The sequence below is a fragment of the Sinohyriopsis cumingii genome, chromosome 13 (assembly GCF_028554795.1).
Source record: "Sinohyriopsis cumingii isolate HCF-2022 chromosome 13, ASM2855479v2, whole genome shotgun sequence".
Taxonomy (NCBI): Eukaryota; Metazoa; Mollusca; class Bivalvia; order Unionida; family Unionidae; genus Sinohyriopsis; species Sinohyriopsis cumingii.
This window is the reverse complement of record NC_142973.1, coordinates 14,765,717-14,782,020: the sequence shown is the minus strand read 5'-3', so window position 1 is coordinate 14,782,020 and position 16,304 is coordinate 14,765,717. Positions and strand designations below refer to the sequence as shown.

At 35.3% G+C, this 16,304-nt stretch overlaps 1 protein-coding gene across 1 annotated transcript in view; it reads left to right on the top strand.

Annotated features, from left to right (window-relative positions):
* The first annotated feature begins 509 nt into the window (after window positions 1-509).
* Window positions 510-16,304, top strand: part of LOC149784971 (protein arginine N-methyltransferase 1-like) — a 29,370-nt gene continuing 13,575 nt past the window's right edge. The window contains exons 1-6 of the mRNA XM_089978629.1: window positions 510-600; window positions 7,510-7,635; window positions 9,184-9,339; window positions 10,101-10,164; window positions 12,138-12,286; window positions 15,722-15,809. Of these exons, the coding sequence (XP_089834755.1) occupies window positions 553-600; window positions 7,510-7,635; window positions 9,184-9,339; window positions 10,101-10,164; window positions 12,138-12,286; window positions 15,722-15,809 (631 nt within the window). The 5' untranslated portion in view covers window positions 510-552. The remainder of the gene's footprint in view (window positions 601-7,509; window positions 7,636-9,183; window positions 9,340-10,100; window positions 10,165-12,137; window positions 12,287-15,721; window positions 15,810-16,304) is intronic.

The window sequence follows — 16,304 nt, the reverse complement described above, 5'->3', positions numbered from 1 at the left end:
TATTTCAAATTTTGCTTTTCAACTCATATCGTATGGATTTGTATAGTGTTCATCTATGGATAAATCATTCACATTCAAACTCTTTTATAATTACATGACTAAGTGAATGTTAAAACAACGCTTCTAGAATTTGTAATGGGTACTGAAAAGCACCACTGTGCGTTGGGAATTTCTTTAAAGAAAAATGCCAATAGCATTTGCGTTTTGCACAGAAAGAGAGTGTAGAAGTAGAATAACAAGAAGTAATAAAAATATCTTAAAAGAAGTGTTTAACTTGGCACACTGTCGTAATTCAAGAACAATCAATCCTTGCAGCAAGTTGTATTAATATTGTTTTGAGATTTTCGTGTCATATCTTGTGTGAAAATGCTTATTTATTTTCCATGGATTTTATTATTATTATTATTATTATTATTATTATTATTATTATTATTATTTCGCAAGTAGTGGCATATATCCGGATATGTTTGATCCGAACGTCATCCAACTGTTCATTAAATGAAAGTGCAAAAAATTCCACAGTAGTCTAACTATGACGTTTTACGCAAGCACATGTTTATGAGAGCGGTAGCGAGCTACAAAATGGCAGAGCAAATGGAGGTGAGGAACAAAAATCTGTTTAACAAATAATCGCTTTGTTTTTTATTGTATCTTTTCCCTCATATCATAGAGATGTGAGTGATTTTAAATAATATTTTGTTCGTAATGTTTATTCTTATTTTATATTGTTACGACGTTTGACAAAAGGGCAAGACTGTTAAAGCTATTGTAACGTTAACGAATGAAAGAAAAAGGCTGTAAAACTAGACGTTTGCAGCTTATATTGTTTGATGTTGCAGAAATCTTTAATATGATAGATTGCATACACTACGAGATAATTTGAATGAATTACTATCAAAATAATGTATAATATTTTATACACGTGAGTCCTCGGTGGAAGACGGGTGGCAATCGCAAAATGAATGTCGCAAAACGTGGCCGACAAGAAGAAAATTTATGTCCAGCAGTTTCTGATCTACCGGAAAATATGGAATATATCTCTTATTTTTGTCCGTGTTGGGAATGTACTAGACAATATTTATGTTCGGTATGCTGAAGAGAAATATGGCGGCCGCTGTTCACTTTCATTGACTGGGTTAAGGGAAACAACTCTTACTGGAAACCTTCCTAGCAAAATGTATTATAAGAAAGAAAAATATTGAATAGTACTTGCATCAGTTCTAGAATGTGTATGTTATGTTCACAAGAATATGAGCCATAAAAAGAGGAATTAGTAGTAGAAAAGGTGGGTGGAGGCACATTGTGTTACAGAAACCACAGGAGTCTGATGTTTTATCAATTAAGCACGATGAAATCTCTGACAACACGAAATCACCTCATCGGTACTATAAATTAACACAAGGAGTGCAAGCATGACACCAGCCCTCTGCATAATTTGACTTTTGTTGTGCGTCTTTATCACTTCAGAATTGCAAGAAGGCTGAAAATAGCTATGCATATCCACTCAAAAGACAGTAATTTACCAGTGCATAACTCACAGACGACCATGGCATGAATCTAACCCGGTGAATTAACCTTTATTTTCACCATTGCAGTCACAAAGTTTTTCTACAGGACTCCATCAAATGGAAGTGGCTGATTTCACCAGATTCTACCTTGCAGTAAATAACCATTAGGGTCTGATACTTGTACTGATCCTGGCACTGAGTCTGTTTTGTCTTTTAATACTTCTGGGTATAGCATCCATCCTGGCTTTAATAGTTGAAGTGCAATGTCATCAACCATCATTTCTACTATCCTAACTTTATATGTTTCTGATCAGGAAATTTATATAAAATTATCATATGATACAATCTGAAATAAAAGGCAAGTTAAACATTTTATTTTGTGAAATTACTTATAAAGTGTTATTCATCCCATGACAGAATCAGCTACTTCCACCTGATGGATTCATGTTGATATACTTTGTGGCCATAATGGTGAAAATAAAGGTTAATTCCCTGGATTAGACTTGTGTGATGGTCGTCTGAGAGTTATGCATTGGTACATTACTGTTTTTTAATGGATATATGTAGCTTTTTCATTCTTTTGATTCTGAAGTGATAAAAGACGTGTGACAAAAGTCGAATCATGCATAGGCTAGGGTCATGCTTGCACTCCTTATAGTACTGATAAGGTGATTTTGTGCTGTTAGAGATTTCATCGTACTTTATTGATAAAATGTCACTCGTGTGCAGAAACGATGGAGGAAACTTCAAGTTCTGTCCTCCAGTCACGTTCAAGCATCTCCACCAAAGACTATTGTAAGCATGCATCAATCCAATCCTCGAACATTAATGTATCATATTCCTTAGGTAAAATATCTCATTGTTACATGTTCAGGATGAATGGTGGCCTGAAAGTTCCATAAAAACTGCACCTAAGCTCAGACCATGGCATTTCAGATTGTTCACTTATAAGGTCAAGAAACATTGTTCCATTTTAGGGTGCAACAAATCCACTTACACAGTATCCAGAAGAAGCTAAAATCTGCAAGGGCAGGCCAGATATGCCAATCCATATGAATTTGTGTAACTTTTAAGAAGTTGAGAATGATTTTTTTTTTTGAGAAATGGCTAATTGGGACCTCTAAATAAGAATCATTTTTGTGTATTTTACATACTGAATTGGGGTAATGAGTGGCAAAGTGGTCTAAAGTGCTCACTGTTATGCATCACTGCCATCTTGCCTCTGTCTGCAGGGTTTGAGTCTTGGATTCGACCAATGTGGTTATATGAGAAAACATGTCAATAGCTTCTCATGGGTCAGTGGTTCTTTCTGGGGTTTTCCCAGGTTCTTCCTCTGCCATTAATACTGACCACCATGTATAGTCTATCTTGTGCTGAAGAATGGCGTTAAACCCTACAACAACTACATACTGAATTTGACTAAATCAGTCAATCTATTTTTCTTGTGCCTTAAGCACAGTCCATGTTAATATAAACTGAAGAAGTTCCTAGAGTTAGTGCCAGTGGTCACCTGTCCGTAATCTTATGAAAGAAACCAAAATATTTGTGCCTTTTATTTTTAAATAAATCTTGGCAGTGAAGTACAAGATATACACCTCTTCCTTCTTTAAATTGTCATACACTGGCTCATTCTAAACAATCATGACTTAAAAAGTATATTTTCTGTCCCTCTAAGTCTCAAAAACAACTTGACTATGATGATCGATCCAACCTTTAAATTCTAGAGAAACGTTTATAACAATTGTGAGAATGAGAATAAATCTTATAAAGTAATAAGATATATTAAGCATCAGTTACAAAATACTGTACAAGTGTTTCTCTTTATTTAGTATCAGACAAGAAATCTTGAGAATCATTTGCTTCACGAATAACAAACAATCCCAGTTATGAGATCATGACTCGAGAACAAACAACTCAAGATTTCGATGTCAAGGGCCAACGACTCTGCACTTTTGAAATCTATTGACAACCTTGAGACAATAATGATTATATTTAAAATTTTGAATTATATTGGATTGGAGCTAGGGAAGTGTGACTGGAGTGATTTAAACCAATAATGATGTTGAATATGAGTTACGTGTACAAGTTTCATGGACAAATGGCATGCCAGTCAACCCTATATTTTGTGGTATTTCCGATTTAAATAATACATTTGTCACACGACTATTATGATGACCAGCAGAAATGTTCTTTGATCTAGTAAATTAGAGTCTGTTGAAGTTTTAGCAAGCTGTCAACAAAATCACTGACCAGGTTGGCACAGTGAGTTTAATTTTGAATCCTGAAATGGCATTTAAAAATACTAAGCATATATTTTTACCATTGATCCTACAGAGATGCACCAAGCCTATATTAATGCTCAAGGTGTTCACCAAGCAATCATTAATGCTCAGGGTGTTCACCAAGGAATCATTAATGCTCAGGGTGTTCACCAAGCAATCATTAATGCTTAAGGTGCTCACCAAGCAATCATTAATGCTCAGGGTATTCAACAAGCAATCGTTAATGCTCAATGTGTTCACCAAGAAATCATTAATGCTCAGTGTGCTCAATTGTTGTGTAGTCAGTCTTTCTCAGTTGCACTTGTTGCTATGCTTTTACTATCTGTTTATTGCCCATCTCCTACTCCCATATCTGGAAATAATTGTATTCTTAATAAATTCCATAATATTTCTTGGTTAAGAGGTTTACATTGATGTGTAACCAGATTGCACTAGTTTTGAAGAAAAATATGAAACAAAATTCAAGTATTGTTTTGAGGCAATCTCTACTGTTTTATGAACATTTTTTGCTGATTGCCAAACTTGTTGTCAACAATTCTTGTCAACCTCTGTTTCTGGTTACATGATCTGTAGTACAATTTGTTAACTCTGCATGTATTAAACCTGTGTTCTTCACTCCTTGCATAACATTTTCATGGTTTTGACCCATTTTAAAATCCTGTTTGCAGTTGGTACCCTTGACTATTTTTTTGGTAAGAATGCCAGCAGTATAGTGGAGAAGTATGCATTATTGGGTAAATGATGACAGTGATGAGTAACTGTTGAGCAAAAAGATGAGCAGGTGTTGCAGTTTGCTCATCCTGAATGCTTGAAACACCTGAACCGTGTATTAAAGTGACCTTTAACACATTAACCCCTGGAGATTTTTGTCGCCTGAAATTTGAGTAGGAAACACATTTTGAAAGCTATTTCTGAATACATCTGAAACACCAACTTCCAGGTTATCTTCCAATAACATACTGCCTAGTTGTGTTATAAACATCGTTTTTCATTGGCTATTTGGCTCGCGCATGAGCAGAAGGCTAAAAGTTGGAGTTCTTTTTTCTTTTTTCTTGTTGCTAAACAGACACATTTTTGTATCAAGACCACTCTTTATTCCAAATGCCCATCTTATCCAACCTTTTGCAAAAGTTCATCTGTCTGTTTGCAGTTCATACCGGTTTGCCTTAGATCTGAGACCAAAAAGTTTAAAATCCAGACACAAATCAGATTCCGACCACACACAAATTTTGGGTAGAAAAAATCGGGTCCCAAAAGATTGTTTTTCCCTCTGTATTTTGTAGTGCAACTAGAAATTCCAGATTATTTGGTATCATTGTAGAGCTTCATCTGTCTACCTTTCTATAATACCACCCACTTTAGTGTATCATGCATGATCACAATGCTACAGAGCTCGGCAGTAGAAATGGCTAAATTTGTAATTTATGTGCAGTGTCAATGCAGAAGTGATTAAATACGCAAGGAATACTCAAGTTTGGTGATATCATCAAAATGCACCCATTAACACATTAACCCCTGGAAGTTTTTGTTGTTTTCACCTGAAATTCAAGTAGGAAACACATTTTGAAAGCTATTTCTGAATACATCCGAAAACACTAACTTTCAGGTGATCTTCCAATAACATACTGCCTTGTTGTGTTAGAAACATCGTTTTTCATTGGCTATTTGGCTCGCACATGAGCAGAAGGGTAAAAGTTGGAATTCTTTTATTTTATTTTTATTTTATTTTTGTGCTAAACAGAGCCATTACGTTTGTATCGATACCACTCTTTATTCCAAATGCTCATCTTATCCTACTTTTTGCATAGGTTCATCTGTCTGTTTGCAGTTCATACCAGTTTGCCTTAGATCTGAGACCAAAAAGTCTAAAATCTGGACACAAAAACGGATTCCGACCATGGGCGAATTTTGGGTAAAAAAAAATCCGGTCCAAAAAATTAGTTTTTTCCCTCTGTATTTTGTAGTGCAACTATAAATTCCAGATTATTTGGTATCATTGTAGAGCTACATCTGTCTACCTTTCTATAATACTACCCACATTAGTGTGTCTTGCATTTTCTTGAAAGCTACAGAGCTCAGCAGTAGGCTACTACCTCCTGCCATGTTAACTTGTCGCTAGGGGTTAATGTGTTACATATCTGACTCAAAGAATAATAGCAGAAAAAACCACAAAAATATGATCATTGCAGTCAGATCTGGAAAGTAGCATATCCCTTTTGGTAATGAACCAAGTTTTCATATTATATTCAATGGGGTTGGTTTGGGAACTAGAGAAGCCAGACATTAATATCTGGGTCACTTTAATGTGTCCTTGTTTTTCATGCAAATTGCCTGCATAATAAGACCATTGCTTATGGCGTTTTCAAGAAATAACACATAAAGTTGAAATGATAACACAGAAGTGTAAAAAAAATATATTCAGATTGTTGTGAAAAAGCAATAATTCCAGTGATTAGACATCCTGTTGTGTATGTCTTGTGATGGAAAAGATGATTGCCAATCCCATGCAAAATTAACAAAATGCCTCTGAGAAATTAACATGAAGCCATTGAGCTCCATGGGGTTTGTAGCTTCAATATTTACTTCTGAATTTCAAATGCATACTTCCAAGTTGACAACAGCAGTACATGATATTACAATCTACTTTTTCTGAAAATTGATATTTTGAAAAGATATAAACTTCCATAGTGAGGTTTTCTTAAGGTTGACACACCATGTTAGCTGACCCAGGTAGGAATTGAACTTCTGCCTTTTCAGTCACGAGTCCAGCATGCTACCCACTGAGCCACTGTGGCTGCACATGCAGAAGATAGCATCTTTGATTCAGACCTTAACTGTTATGCAAGGTGTTAGTGGTGTAAAACCTTTCCAAATTGACCTAATTACTGTAGTAGGGATTTGCTTTGAAATGCATGGAAATAAATGTAAGTACTGTGGGCTCCACTTAAAATGCATATCTCTTAATTGCACAGATCGCTTTAGTGCATAGCAAACGTATGGCCCCGTTTTACATTGTAAATATACAGGAATTCCGCTTAAATGCATACTTCGTTTATATGCATAGCTTGAGTCTGGTCCCGAGGCTATGCATATAAGCAGTTGACTGTATAGCTAAACCTGTATTAAATTACCACACCTTTTCACCTGCAAAAGTGCTGGACAAGATGTTATTTTATAATAGGTCTGTGTAGTAGATCTTCTTTTCAAGGATAACATTAAAAATATATTACTGTACATAGTTTGTTCTGTGTTCATTGTATATGCATTCATATAAAAAATAATAATTACACAGCACTTGAAATATATCGATCATAAACATTTGAAGTTCACCTGTAATCTGAACGTATTGTGCACATGAATTACAAAGTTAAGTGAAACTTATCACTTGCTTATCCTGTTCCTAAATTGCAGTGTTAGCTTTTATAACATTTGTTTAAAAAATTATTTAGTCAAAAGTCAATTCCAGGTCACCCATGACATAATCACTGAATAATTAAACTCTATAAATAAAAGGACATATGCACAATTGTGAACATACAAGATTTTTGACTGGCGCATTTTGCTATGTGTGCAGTTGTTAATAAGCTGCATCAGCATATAATCTCAACTTTCATTTCCAAAATTAAATCACATTTCGTGAGCATGCAAGCATTAAATTTCAACCTCAAGAGACTGCATTTTGAAATTGCTCTCTTTGAGTGTACATATATATTTTTCAGACTGTACCAACAAACATCAATGGCGTGCCTAGTAGCACCAGCAGTCCCAACGGCAGTGTCCAGGTTGATGAAATGACATCAAAAGACTACTACTTTGACTCCTATGCTCATTTTGGTATACATGAGGTAAGCCAGACTCGTCCTGTAAAGTTGAGCCACTTTTCCAATTTAAAAAAATCCATATGTAGTTGAAAGGGGTTCTAATAGTTTTTACTAGTAGTAACCTTGCATTAAAAGTCTACTCAGATTTGTGTGCAAGAGTTTAACCGTTAGATACTTTTGTACATTAAATGTCATGCTTTTTATTGCAAGCTTGCCATAGATGGTGTGAATAGTAAACATCTGGTGGCATGGCCAAGATAATGCTGTGCCAGTGTATTTCATCTAGCTTATAGAAACAGACACTTTTTAAATTTGCTAATTATGAAATTGAATGCTTCATCTGCTGTTTTGAATATTTTTTAAGTTTTGCAAGTTTTTTTTATGATACTAAAAAGATAGGTGTCTGATCAGTAATAATAATGGTTGCTAGGTTACTTAAAACAATATAATCTTTGACTCACCATGCCAGTATGATCCAGTGTCTGCTAGTGCTGAGAGATTTCAATCTTAAATTATTTGTTACACCTCTGGAATCCTCTTATTTTGATGTGATTTTAATTGGACTTGAAATGTGTCTTCAAAATCTCATATGTTTGATATTCATGAGATGATCTTGGCTCAGCTAGCTACCCCTCTTGAGGTCAGATTTTGATCAGACTTGGAATATATGATGATGGAATGACAATGATTGAGATCCAAGCATATTAAGTTGATCTAGCATCTGATTGTACTACTATGAAGTCTGTATTTTTCATTAATTTCTATTGAAATATATGATTTTTTACATCATGATCTCAATTGAGGTCGTGAGTAACTGAGATCTGTGTACAGTAAGGTGGTCTTATTCTGATTGGTTACTACTCTGGATTAATCTGATTGGATGTTCTTACTCTGGAGGTCATTATTTCTCATCCTCCTTTCATCAGACTTGGATTTTATGTCATAAAGATCTTGGACACATGGTTCAATAATAAGTGATATTCACATATATTAATGAAGTGATTTTGCATTTGATTGAGTTGTGAACATTCTGGAAGCCTTGTTTCTGAAGCTGTACAATCACAGGCCTGCATAAACTATGCACAATGTAGTAATTAGGGTCATAATTTCTTAACAGAAATATTGATATTGTAAGTAATTACATTTTTTGTCTTCTAATATAGATTTTTGTTCAGATAACAGAATTGACATGTTTTTTTGGAGAACATTATAAAACCTTAACCACATTTGAAATTCTTAATATTTGGAAGCATATGTGGCAGATTAAAGCTTGTTAAAGTACCATTTATTTGCTACAACCTGCATTGTGCAATATTTGAAAGCATTTTATATGCTCAGTGACGGGACTCACAAATTGATGTAGTTTAATAGTGAACCTGTCTATAGTTGTAGAGAAAAGAGTAATGTGAATCACCACACAGCATGTCACCATCATCATTACACGATTCATGCTCACAATCATTCAGCAGAAGATACACTTGTAGACTAGTTGAAGTGATTGCTGAATATAAATAATTTTTCAGTAGATTTTGTTTGTATTCTGGCTCTAATCATTATGGATTTTGCCCTTAGGAAATGCTGAAGGATGAAGTGCGGACATTGACGTACAGGAATGCAATGTACCACAACAAACACCTGTTTCGAGGGAAGACTGTGCTGGATGTTGGATGTGGGACAGGGATCCTGTGCATGTTTGCAGCTAAGGCTGGAGCTGCCAAGGTTATAGGGGTGAGTAGCTTGACTGAACACTTGGGATGCAGTTACCACAATTCGACCATTAATCCAGGCTTTGTGATGACCCATTCATCCAGTTAAATAACATTGTTTCTTTATATCCCCCCACTCCAACCAAGAATTATGTTGTGACATTTATCCATCTGTCTGGTATTAGCTTTGTTACTGTACAATAACCCAAGCGGTCCACTATCTAAAGTTACCAACCTTGTGGATGGCTTGCAAATGGGGTAAGGAAGAGCCTTATCTTTATCAGGATCATAATCTCTAAGGTTGAAAGTAAAAAAATTATTTTTGTGCAATAACTCAAGTTCTGCATCATCAACAGTTAGTTTCTGGATGGATGGCTCATAGTATTAGGAAAAAACCTATAGATTTTGGGGTTAAATAGTCAAAATCACCTATTGCAAAAATGAAAATGGTTTCCACATATTAGTGTGAATTCTCATCATTACACCTGCAATATCTTTGACATTGTTTCACTACCAGCATGAAAATTTTCTTATAGGTCAAGAAGATTAACTCAGCATACCAAATCACCATGGTCAAATAAATTTTCATGCTTGAGTGGTTCTGGTATTTTGCTCTATACCAGTCAATCTGACTGGTTGCTCTATATGTGCTGGGTTCATGTTTACAAGTAAACACCTTGTTGTGATTTTACATTTGGCAGGATAAGAGTGTTTTGCATCCCTTTACAGAATTGCTTATTTTAGTTCCAGTCCCATAAAATATTGTTTCCTTTCTTTTGTCAGATCGAATGTTCCAGTATAATTGATCATGCACAGAGGATCGTAGATTCCAATCATTTCAGTGATGGTAAGCTTTTGTAATGGATTCTATGCATGACACTTTTCTGTACATTCATGGATTTCATTATTTTTTTTCTTCATTTGGATTTATTTTTTTACGATCATTTTAAACTTTTTGAGAAATGCAGAAAAGGTTAGAAAACACTGCATACTAACCAAATGAGCAAAATTATAGATTTGGTGCTAAATGCAAAATATATTAGTACCTATACTGTGTAATCAAATTCTGCCTTTGACTTTGTTGCGAACCAGTAGAAATTTCAAGGAGTCTATTGTTAAAAATCTCATTACACCACTCCCTCGATAACTCAGCCCAGATAACTCACAAACCCACTTATAATGTGGGGTCAGTCGTGGATCCTATTTTTTTAACTAGAAAGTACCAATAATTTGACCCCTGTTTGTTGAATATGAAGAAATTCGTGATCAAAACTGGTAAACAAAACCTTGATATATTGCTCATTTTATCGTTGAAAACGGTTGATGTGACCTGGAAATTTGAATCAAAATTATGAAACGTTTAATAATTAGTCATGTAGGTTTTTTTGGTTTTTTTTTTTTTGTTAAATTTCCAAACTACATTCTTGGTACACTAAATAACAGTATGCAACTAAATTTTGATCAATGAAAATGTCACTAATGCCTACTTGAGGCAGCACTATAATAAATAAATACCAATTAAAGTTTTTTTATGAAGCAAAATGCATGTTTTAGATATATCTCTTTGTTCGTTTAAGTGTAATGATCATAAATACAATGTATTGTATTCAAAAATGTGAAATATGTCAATCTGCTGTAACAAGATATGACTGCTAGTATTTCTGTGAGAACCTAAGTGCCAATGTTCAGATGCCATATTTGCATAACTATTTGTTGCAGTCATATTGTATTGTTGCACTGAGTTAACACTTACCACGTTAATTAGTCTTTTATGTGGAATAAAAGAAAAGCTAAACGGCATGCAAATCCAACCTGTGAAATAGTGGCGCCGGTTGAGCAGCAGGTCATCAAACAGTACAATAATTAAAGTACCTTAAATTAGCATACTCATTTACAACTGTGATCAAAGATGGCAAAACAACCAAATGAAATGAATATTTGATGACATAAAAATTTTGTTTCACAGATAAGTTTTATTAATGACAAGCTAGTTTCAGAGTTTGTAGTTTATTTGTAATTATTGAATTGGCACTCGGAGATTTCGCTGCGGATGAGAAGTTTCTCAATTACTGGCAATGAAATCACTGCATCAATATCTTACTGATAGAACCAAAAAAAAACAACTTTTGACGATAAGGGCTGTTTCACAAACTTCATTTTGGCGTTTTTTTGTGCCTTTTTTTTTAAATAAAAGGAATCTTGTTTGATTGCGCATTTGAATCGGTAAGTAGTTTGGTTCCCTGATTAGTATGCTCCTTGCATTACATTCCACTATTGTAGAGAGTAAAGTGGGGAGCTTACAGATCAGGGAACCAGACTATTCAACAACAGCATGAGGCAGTTGTGTAATGCACTGTTTTCTCGTACTTGTGATGGTTGTTGAAACCAGTTGGAATATTGTTAACGGCCTCTCAGTGGTTAGGCATTTAGAAAATAAAGGTCATTTAAAAAAGATAAAAACAAATAACTTCTTTAGAAAAAGCACTGTATTGACAATTATTCCCAGTGTGATTTTGAAACGAGTATTAAGCCATTAAACAGACCAGTTCATTCCCCTCCCCTTTGAGGTTTTCTCTTTGTCACTGAGGATGGCATAGTTTCATATTGTTATGGAGGTCCCTCAATAGCTCGCTTATAGTGCGGTTGATGTTTTTGGACCCTGTTTTGCGCAACTTATCGAGGGAGAGGTGTATTGTGTCTACATCATAAAGAACATCATTTGACATCACTGTGGCTTTCATGTATATTTATGAATTTAACTGCAGCATATTGGCCTATGTGTTAGCAGGCTATTACATTTGTAGATTCTGGTTGTTTCAGTGATCTCACTTGTGCGGGGCAAGGTGGAGGAAGTCGCACTTCCTGATGGAATTGACAAGGTTGACATCATCATCAGTGAGTGGATGGGCTACTGCCTCTTCTATGAGTCCATGCTGAACACAGTCATCTTTGCTCGTGACAAGTGGCTTGTATGTACTTCATAATTACTTTCTTTTTATACACCTCCTGTAAACAGACCTGCCAACACTTACCCTTAAAATATGGACTTGTGGCATACTAGAAGAAATTACGGAAAAATGATCGTTGCCAAAAATTCCGAAGAATTGGTTTATCCATGTTTTATTTGGATCTGTGTTTCATCTTAGAATTTTTGAAATTAGTCAGGGAACCAGACTAACTTTACAGCAGCACCCAAGACACTTTAAACTGCACCTATTTGTTCATGCGAAGCATCTGCATGATCAAACTGTTGATTATAGAATTTTTTAAAATGGCATCGAGAAAGAGATGCTTGGCTAAGACCAAACAGAAAATAAGTTTCTAGAAAAGTGTTCTTAATCAGATCAAAAGAATAAAAAGGAATATTCAGATTCTTGTGAATAAAAGCTTGAAAGGACACAATTGCGTCTATTGGACATCACTTAACAATTTGTGTCTCGTGGCAGAAAATGAGTATGATTGCCGTCATCATGTGAAATGGAAGAATTTCCAAGAATTATGTCAAGTTGAGAGATAGCAACAAGCCTTTGAGCTGCATATTGTTTGGAACTAGAGTTTGTGCAATTGTACTAGTGGTAAATAAAGTCAGCAGATACTTTACAAACTTTTCAGTTGAACATAATGTTTATCATCGATGCATCAAACTTTTACTTACGTTTTCCAGCTTTATAATAGCATTTTTTGATGTTTTGTTACACCTTACTGAAAACTCGTCAATCTTACGTCAAGGTTGGCAGGTCTCTGTAAGCAGAGTACTATGTCGTAATGCTTTATTACCAATTCCATTTCCATACAATAACTTGAATTGTCCAAAATCTACCATTTATGGATGGCTTGAATCTGAGATAGGGAAAAAGCCTGCAGATTTTGGGATGAAAATATAACTGGTCCAAGTCAGTGTATGGAACTCGTCAAAATATCCTGCAAACTCAGAGAACCTGTAACTTGAAAATGCTAATGGCCCTGTTCATAATCAAATAGTCCTACCTTTTATCATACAAGAAGACGAAATGTAGTCAATGAACTCGTTGATAAGTGCTGGTAGATAGGAATATCAGCCCATAATACAGGTTATTTAAATAATGAAACCTGGAACATAGAGATGAACACAAAATAAGCTATTTTTATGTAAAATCGAATAAATTTTATTAAATTCAGCATAACATGGTTCATGTTTACTGACCAGCACAGTGATGCTCCAACTGGTCTGGGTCCATGTGTAACTCTACTAGCAACTGACCCTCATAATCTGACCACTGATGAATCGGATCCTCATCCATTGACTTGTCATCAATAATAGTACTAGACCCAGTCCCCAAAGATGGGGATGTGGTATCCAAGTACAGCATCACATGAAATTTGGTCTAGGGAAAGAGGAGTTCTAGCATTGGATTGCTGGAACTGGATCAAATGCATCCACATCAGCAGAATGCAGCTGAACAGTTATAGTTTGTTGACATAAGCATCTTGAAATGTGGATATATTGACCTAATCCAAACATTTTCTAATATTAATTTAATATTTGTACTAAATGTTTGTGATAGAATTTGTACAATTACTAAACCATGTTTGTTAACCTGTGGCAGATGATGGCTTCCAAAACTGCCTAGTCCTATATAAAAAATGAACTCTTCCGTAAATCTGTGGCCAACATGTCTGATTATATGTACACAAACCACTTTCTTTCAGATTATATTGAATGAGTAGTGTTGCTCCATTTTAATACGAAAGTGTTGAAGTCTTCATGTGTGAAACAAATTTAATAACTTTAGCTACATTCTGAGAGGATGGCACGAATATTCACTGACCTGCAGTCACGATGCTCATCTGAAAGAACAGCATTGGAATGCATCTTTTTTTCTGTACTCCCAAGTGAATTCTGTAATCCAGCTATCGATATTGTTTGATAGTATCATAATCCTTTAAACAGTTCTATTTTCATTTGTTAGCCTCTTGTGGCTTCTAGGCATACAAATACTTCCATATGTTGCTGTTGGGAATTGAAAGTTGCATGTGTCGTCAGACATCACATGGACAGAATAGTCTTCATTTGGAGTTGCAAGCATGTAGTGAATGCCGATTAACCACATGATATTAATCTTACTATCTCACTTTGATTCATGGTTGAAATCAGAAAAATCCGTTATTTTTCTCTTGGTTTCTGGTATTTCTTTTAATATAATAAAAATATATAAAATGCTGAAGATATATTTATTCAATATGGCTAAAAAAAATCAAAATAGCCTGACAGGCTGCTGCTAATTTTTTTTACCCAGACTGCTGTGAAATTGGCTAGCATCGGACTTGGGGATGGCAGCAATTTCACATACTCGTCATGGTCACTGAGAGTGAAAATATAAAAATAAAGAAGAATGGTTTCTACATAATAATTTGTGTTCTCCACCTTCAAAGGCTACAAAACTTCGTGGATGGCTTGCACTTGGAGTAATGAAGAACCCTTTTGATTAACATATTTTTGATCAACATTAGAGCTTGTCCAATAAATGGTACTTGTAACCTGGGGAAGGCATGTTAATGTGGAGTTGTCACCTTGATGCAGTTTAGAAAATTTGATCATTTTCATATGTACTCTTTTAATCATCATTTGTGCCCTGGAATATATTTTCTTGTCAACTTCCACGAGTTTGCTGGTTTAATGTACCCACATTGGACGAATCCAAGACTTGAACCCACGCAGAAGAGGTGAGGTGGCAGTGACCCGTAATGGAGAGTGCTTTAGACCACTCTGGGCCCCCTGGTTTAATGTACCCACATTGGACGAATCCAAGACTTGAACCCACGCAGAAGAGGTGAGGTGGCAGTGACCCGTAATGGAGGGTGCTTTAGACCACTCTGGGCCCCCTGGTTTAATGTACCCACATTGGACGAATCCAAGACTTGAACCCACGCAGAAGAGGTGAGGTGGCAGTGACCCGTAATGGAGAGCGCTTTAGACCACTCTGGGCCCCCTGGTTTAATGTACCCACATTGGACGAATCCAAGACTTGAACCCATGCAGAAGAGGTGAGGTGGCAGTGACCCGTAATGGAGAGTGCTTTAGACCACTCTGGGCCCCCTGGTTTAATGTACCCACATTGGACGAATCCAAGACTTGAACCCACGCAGAAGAGGTGAGGTGGCAGTGACCCGTAATGGAGAGTGCTTTAGACCAATGTAACTTTTCTTATTCTTCTTGTTGTTTACAATATTTGTTTTTTTATTTCTCAAGCATGTCACTATTCCAATTGTAAACTTCATTTATATGAAAAATTATTATTTTTCATTAATAAACTAAATATCTATGTGGAAAATTTTTTTTTTCAAAATATAACTATTATTAACTGTGTAAAATGATTATACAGTGCATTGATTTATTTGGCTATTTATTTATTGTTGTTCCACAGAGACCTGGTGGCATAATTTTTCCAGATCGAGCAACACTGTATATATGTGCCATAGAGGATAGGCAATACAAGGATGAGAAAATAAATTGTAAGTGTATTTTAAATTAATATGTGCATTTTTACATTGAAGCATGCCTTGTCATAAACCTTGTGTGACGGATATAGGTAGCAAAAAATGATTTTAAACATTTGGATTACACATTTTTCGTATGCCCCCCTTCCAAAAAAAATAATAATTTGTTTTCTTATTTTATTAACATCCCATTGATCTTTCAGACTGTAAGTATAACATAAGAGTACACTTGTCCATAACCTTGCATTAACCTTCCTACCAGTATTATGTTCTATTTATAACAGGTGCCCTATTTCCAATTAACATGATGGTTTTACTTTCAAACTTTTGACCTCAGTTTTTATTTATAGCAGCTGTATGGCTTAGGAGAGAACAGACTGGTTTTCTAAATTTTAATCTTCGCTTGCAGATTCTTTGTTCTAATTCATATCTGGTAGAGAACCAGTCTATATGTATTTAGTGCTAAGAATCAAGTCAGATTTATTCTAGTAGATGTGTGTGTTAGAGCAA